The sequence below is a fragment of the Entelurus aequoreus genome, linkage group LG10 (genome assembly GCF_033978785.1).
Source record: "Entelurus aequoreus isolate RoL-2023_Sb linkage group LG10, RoL_Eaeq_v1.1, whole genome shotgun sequence".
Taxonomy (NCBI): Eukaryota; Metazoa; Chordata; class Actinopteri; order Syngnathiformes; family Syngnathidae; genus Entelurus; species Entelurus aequoreus.
In genome coordinates, this window is record NC_084740.1 from 37,738,072 (window position 1) to 37,745,571 (window position 7,500).

The 7,500-nt window shown below is 40.1% G+C and overlaps 1 protein-coding gene across 1 annotated transcript in view; it reads right to left on the bottom strand.

Moving 5' to 3' along the window:
- LOC133658568 (mitochondrial import inner membrane translocase subunit TIM50-like) overlaps positions 1 to 7,500 on the bottom strand; it is a 63,444-nt gene that overhangs the window by 16,799 nt on the left and 39,145 nt on the right. Inside the window, exons 5-6 of the mRNA XM_062060745.1 lie at positions 4,204 to 4,262; positions 1,714 to 1,833 (exon numbers count right to left, since the gene is read on the bottom strand). Coding sequence (XP_061916729.1) covers positions 1,714 to 1,833; positions 4,204 to 4,262 — 179 coding nt within the window. The remainder of the gene's footprint in view (positions 1 to 1,713; positions 1,834 to 4,203; positions 4,263 to 7,500) is intronic.

A 7,500-nucleotide genomic window follows, 5' to 3' on the forward strand; every position in this document is an offset into this window, starting at 1 on the left:
AGATTAGGGTGTTTCCATGTGTTGAAGAAAGCTTATTTTCAGCCAATGTATTTGATAAATCAGACTAATTTAGTGCATAGAAATGTACTGACAGTCAAAAAAGCATGACGGGTTAATATATTAACCAATATGTGACCTGACAGTATCTCGAGTAAAAAGCTGTATAACCTTGAGAATTAGATTTTCAAGCCTCTCTCGCATTTACTTTCTTCTCCAATATGTTTTGATTTAGTGTGGTATGGATAAGGAGTTCATAACCTTTTGGACCTCAGGGCCCAACTTTCCACTCCATAGGGGCCCCACGCCCAGGGCCCATTCAAATATTAACACTGGATAATAATCTTACTCTTGATTTTAATCATATTCAATTATTATATATAACCTACTTAAGAGTTTAACAGGATAAACCTTATCAAGTAATATGAAAGCATGTATTAATCACAAAAATTATTATCAAGGCCTAGGTCAGACTGATTACAAAAATAAATACTTATAAAATATACTGCAAAAGAAGGTACTCATAAAAACTGACGGAAATACATTCAGATACAGTTATGCAGTGCTAAAATAAATACATTCCAACTAAATTTATAATAAATAACAATATATATGTTTTTTTTAATAAGCTGTGTATAAAGTGCAGCCCATACCAACCACAGCTGAAAAACAGATATTTTTCGCGGCCTAACAATGGGCCCTGGCCCTACGGTTAAGAAACACAGGTACATGGTTGTGTGTCAACTGATCAGCTTCCCGGTGAACAAAGTAGAAATGTACGGACATAATGACTACTGTCGATTGAAACCTACACTACCGTTCAAAAGTTTGGGGTCACATTGAAATGTCCTCATTTTTGAAGGAAAAGCACTGTACTTTTCAATGAAGATAACTTTAAACTGGTCTTAACTTTAAAGAAATACACTCTATACATTGCTAATGTGGTAAATGACTATTCTAGCTGCAAATGTCTGGTTTTTGGTGCAATATCTACATAGGTGTATAGAGGCCCATTTCCAGCAACTATCACTCCAGTGTTCTAATGGTACAATGTGTTTGCTCATTGGCTCAGAAGGCTAATTGATGATTAGAAAACCCTTGTGCAATCATGTTCACACATCTGAAAACAGTTTAGCTCGTTACAGAAGCTACAAAACTGACCTTCCTTTGAGCAGATTGAGTTTCTGGAGCATCACATTTGTGGGGTCAATTAAATGCTCAAAATGGCCAGAAAAAGAGAACTTTCATCTGAAACTCGACAGTCTATTCTTGTTCTTAGAAATGAAGGCTATTCCACAAAATTGTTTGGGTCACCCCAAACTTTTGAACGGTATTGTATCTTCCAGTTTCTCCTGTTGGGAGACAATGAAATATCAAAGTGACACTTGAATGACTTTTCATTGTCGTGTGTCATGAAAACACAAAGCAGCAGCAAACAGTTTGTGTCCCACATGACGTCTTAAAATGTGTGTGCGCGTGCGAGGCGTCAGATGTCAAATTACTACTGCTGCACACCTGTTCAGCTCGGTGGACAAAGAGTGTGTGTATATAGGGAGGGGGTCCCAGCAGACAGGTGGTATGTTTACACACCTCACCAACACTTGATATCCCACACCTGTAAATAAATCCAGATCTTCTTTCTACTTTTTGAGGAGCACAACAAGCCAACTTGGGGGACCAGAGCAGAGAGGACCAGGTGGGTGTGCATAAACGTACCGACCACTCCGGGTGCAGCAGCACATCGGTGAGCTCCAGGACCAGCGTGTATGGAGGTTGGTAGTAGGGCTCCTTCAGGGGGTCTGGCAGCAGTTTGGGGCTGGTGGGCTCGATGATCATCTGACGCCATGAAAACACAAAAAGAAACATGAACTCAAGAGTCAGAGTCAGAGTAGGTTTAAAGGGGAACTGCAGTTTTTTTTGGAATTTTGCTTATTGTTCACAATCATGAGACAAGACGACAGATGTATTTTTTTAATGAATTCTAACTGGTAAATAAACATAAATAAAAGTCCACTTACAATGGAGTTAATGAGAAGTCCTCTGTTCCGATCATAAATCCACCCAAAACGCACCAACAATACTCCATTTACATCAATACTCCATTTACATTTCGTGAATTGAATGTTAACCAAGTAGTAGTAATATTTTTATTATAAGCGCTAACACAGACAAACTATGACAAACTATTTTTAGCGGCGCATGCGTCTCAGAGCCTGTGAAAATGTATTCTGCATCATAAATAATGCCTCTCACTTTGATAGTAGAAGTATAAGGACATAATCTGACAAGTTGGTCAACTTTGGCATCCAATTTAGACCCAGAAATGGCAAGAGAGACATGAAAAGGGTAGCGAGGACAAAGTCATTCTTCATCTAAACGGGAAAAAGGCAAGACTATCAGTCGGTCCTAATGACAGCAGACGTTGTACAGTAAGTTACGTTTTGTTATGTTTGTTGGCTCTCATGAAGTCTGCAGAGGATAGTTATCAGTGATGTTGAAGGAGGGGCGGTATAGCTCGGTTGGTAGAGCGGCCGTGCCAGCAACTTGAGGGTTGCAGGTTCGATCCCCGCTTCCGCCATCCTAGTCACTGCCGTTGTGTCCTTGGGCAAGACACTTTACCCACCTGCTCCCAGTATCACCCACACTGGTTTGAATGTAACTTAGATATTGGGTTTCACTATGTAAAGCGCTTTGAGTCACTGAGAAAAAGCGCTATATAAATGTAATTCACTTCACTTCACTTCACATCACTTCACTTCACTTCACTTCAAGGAAAAAGCGAACGTAGTGAAGTTTGTGAAATTAATGCGCCATATGCTTAAAATGAGCAAAATACGTAAATATTACATGTTATTATAAATGTGCCTGTTACTACATTACATATATACTTACAGCATGTATTTAAAACCTTAATGGAAGTGCTTGGATGTTTTTTTAAGCGCTTTATAGGCACAATAGAGAGACTCCCACAGACGCCATTGTAAGCTGACTTTTGGTCGCATTTATTTTAGGCCTGTCGAGTGATCATTTTTTAAAATTACATTAATTACACTCTAGAATTGTAATTAATCGAGTAATCACACTCTTGAATTGTGATCACGGGCTATTACTCGCTTACATAGTTAAAATTTGCTTAAGAAAATACCCCAATTTTTGTACACAAATACAAATGTATGGTCAGAATGTCACCCAGGAGCATTTTTAAACATTTTACAAACTGATAGTCATTGATTTATTCATTTGGAATTGCGCTCCTCCAGTTTTGTACCGCGGCTCAACTGTGGTGACACACATGACATCTTCTTGCAGCACTTTGTCTTCACTGATGTTAGGTGGCCTCCATGGACCGGCTGTCCATTTTGCAAAAGCATTATTTACCTTATTTGTGGTACTTTTGTTGACAACATTGACGCAAGTAAACTCCACCAGTGATGTTTGTCGTCTTCTGTCGATGTAGCATTCATGCTAACGGCGGCATACGTATTTGCTTTAAGATGCTTTTCATAAAACTTGTGTGCCGATGATAAAAACGTTTATCGCTGCAATACCAACAAATTACCTCAGTTGTATCTAAAGTTCCATCTAATTTTTTTTTTTTGCGAAAATGGACAGCCGGGTGCAACGCTCTGACGTTCATCACTCATCGTCGCTCAGGCTTTCTCTTTCTATCCCCTCCTGCTCCGGCCCGGCTGCACCAAATGATAATATAAATACATTTAATAAAGTGAAATACAAATAAGGCAACAAGAGAAGTATCCCACACTTCTCTTTTGTAAAGTAAATCTGAACAGCCGATATGGGCATCTACATCAACTATATGATTTGCCTGAGAAGCTGGATAGGACAAAAAAAATAATAATCAAAAAAATAAAAAATAAAAAAATAAATAAAATAATTTTTTTTTTTCAATTATTCGTTCTGGTCGAGTGCCGACTTCACTTCCGGGTTTACAAATGGTCATAACAAACAGGTTGATTAATGTTTATCCATACACGCAATCTTTTTTTATTTTTTATTAATCACATGCATTAACATTGACAGCCTAATTTATTTTCTAGTTATAGTGCATAAAAAAGAAAAACATATGTGTTTTTCTTGTCTTACATAATGATTGTAAAAGGCAGACACAATTCCAAAAAAAGTGCAGGTTAAGCATGAACAAACGATTGCCAGACTGATGGCTCATAGGTCATGTGGTCCACTCACCTGTCTGTAGTCCTGGAAGTACTTGAAGGTTCTTTTCAGCTGCTGGACCACTGGTGCGTCTGAAAGACAGGAATAAGTTGGAGCAAAGGTCAGTCAAGGTTTGGAAATTCAGGTTTGTGTTCATTGCATTAAAGGGGAACTACACTGTTTTTTAAAATTTTGCTTATCATGCACAATTCTTGTATAAGACAAGAACACATGATTTTCTTTTATGCATTCTAAATAATAAATACATACAATCAAAAGTCTGCTTACAATGTAGCTTCCGGGGGTCGCTCTATTCTGCCTATAAAGCTCTTAAGGTTTTGTATACATGATGTAAGTATATATTTAATGTAGTAACAGGCACATTCATGACAAAATTTAATATTTACGTATTTTAATAATTTCAAAGACACATCATGACGTTCACTTTCCCCCCACAACTACATCACTGATTATTACTCACTGCAGACTTCATGAGAGCCAACAAACAGGATAAAACATCACTTACAGTACAATGTCTGCTGTCATTGGGATGCCAACTGATAGAATCTTGCTATATTCCCGTCTAGATGAAGAAAGACTCATTGTCCTTGTGAAGAAACGGGGGTGGAACGACTCAAAATCCTCGCAAAGAAAAGGGGGTGGAACCAAGCGTATTATTGGGTCTTTTTTTTGTGTTGCCATTTCTGGGTCTGAATTGGCTGTCAAAGTGTACCAAATTGTCAGATTACATCCTCATCCTTCTACTATCCAGGCAAAAGGCATGATTTATGATCTACAATAAACTTCCACAAGCAAGGTAACGAGGAAGCATCTAACCAGTCAATATTGTCTACATAGGCACACAAGCTTGTGATCACGGCGCCGCTATAAAAAGTGCTTAAAATAACAATATCACTAATACTTGGTTAATATTCAAGTCGCAAAATGTAAATGGAGTATTGTTGGCAGTTTTTGGATAGTTATTAATTGGGGGGTTTTCTGGGCGGACTGGATGAGCTCCCGTTGGCTCCGTTGTAAGCGTACTATTATTTACGAGTTAGAATGCATTGGGGAAAAAAAAATACATCCGTTGTCATGTCTTTCATAATGATTGTGAAAGATAGGCAAAATTCCCCAAAAAGTGCAGTTCCCCTTTAAGGGTAGGCTGCATTGGTCATTTCTGTAATACAAGAATCAGCTCTTATGATTTATATCCATTAACAACTGGGGCTACACAAGCCTAGTCCATGTCAAGTATCCACCTCTACCAGCAACATCAGCCAGACTAGCGCTCCCGAGGATCATCCTCAGGCGTCTCGGGTGACACAACAACATCAGCTAGACATTATATGACTTTGACCTGAAGCAGAGCGGGTACATGGACTCTTGACTGGACTGACGACAGCTGAGTGATTATTCAGCGTTAGCGATGCAACCTACTGATGGCTGGGCTGATAAGCTAGCTCGCTGCTAATGACACCCCCAGCTGCCGACGCGTTAATGGCCAATAATAATAAAGACTGTGCTTCCCATGGGGCTGTGGGCTCCTCACTACAAACACAATTACAATAGCAGCACGCACGTGCCCGCTCTCTAAGCACACAAACGCTGACGCTAGGACGCCGTGTTCCCCAGGGGGACTCCATCCCCCAGAGTTCATAGCAGCGTGCTCAAGCAGGAAGCGGCGGCCATCTGCCACAGACCTATTACGATTATACATTTCACATGTTCATTGGCCAGCAGACTGTGATATTGGAGCGCATCTTGTCTTAAGATTGTAGAAGCAAACACTTCTCTATATGATACTGTGCAGTTGTACAAGTGCAACATTAAAACCATTTTTAAAACTGAATACCTCTAGAGTTTTTGACACAGCTCTCGTTATTGTTAGATCAATTTGTGCTATTAAGGTATTTGTGGCACTATTTCCATTAAGACTGACAATGTGGCGTAAAAGAGGATGTACATTTGAGTCGCGACAACAAATTGTGGTGATCACATCTCTCATCACTATGCTTGACTGCACACACACAGCGTGGGAGTGTAAGCGTGGCTATAGGGTAACTTCTCCCTCGGGACCCCAGACCAAACATAGAGAGTGTGCATGCGTGTATCACACTGCATCACTATGATATCATCCCTGCGCATACATGGGATGCGTGTTTGGAGAAGATTAAGACGGGGGGGTCTTTTATCATGGTAATCAAGGAGGGCGGGACAGATGAGATTAGTGATGAAGGAGTGGAAGTGATGGGAGGATGCATGGAGAAGGAAAGCACAAAGAGGGCGGGTACCAAATTTGTCATACTGTCAGTCTTCTTGAAAGCGGAACATAATAACCACATTAGTGTGTACTTGTTATTTCAGAAAAATGTGAATGTTGCACATGTGGTGTGGTTGCAGTCAGAGTTAGTCTTGAATCTTCTCACTAATAAGAATGTGTGATGCCACACTAGCAGATTTTGGTCCACTTTAATCATGTGTGAAGTTAATTACAATCGGTATAGGACCACAGTAATCCAACTCATGTGTGAACCAAATACCAAACCACTGGATCCAATTGCACCTGTAACTGGTTCCTAGACGAGCGCCTGATACACTATATAGCCAAAAGTATTTGGCCACCTGCCTTGACTGACATATGAACTTGAAGTGCCATCCCATTCCTAACCCATAGGGTTCAATATGATGTCGGTCCACCTTTTGCAGGTATTACAGTTTTAACTCTTCTGGGTAGGCTGTCCACAAGGTTGCAGAGTGTGTTTATAGGAATTTTCGACCATTCTTCCAAAAGCGCATTGGTGAGGTCACACACTGATGTTTGTCGAAAAGACCAGGCTCTCAGTCTCCGTTCTAATTCAGCCCAAAGGTGTTCTATCGGGTTCAGGTCAGGACTCTGTACAGGCCAGTCAAGTTCATCCACACCAGACTCTGTCATCCATGTCTTTATGGACCTTGCTTTGTGCACTGGTGCACAGTCATGTTGGAAGAGGAAGGTGCCCGCTCCAAACTGTTCCCACAAGGTTGGGAGCATGGAATTGTCCAAATTGTTTTGGTATCCTGGAGCATTTTATGGGTGAAATAGAGGACCCTCGCTCGATCTGTTGACTCAATTGTTAGCTATTTATTTACGATTTAAAATGCATTAAAAAAAAAAGCCGGGCATATGCTTTCTTGTCTTACATAAGGATTGTGAATGATAAACAGCACATCTCTTTCTAATGTTTGCATATTTCCAGTATGACTTATCTAATGATATGGTAAGAGTGCAGAAGTGTTCCCATTCTGACGTCATACGACCTCAAATCTACGGAAATTACTGAAGCTATT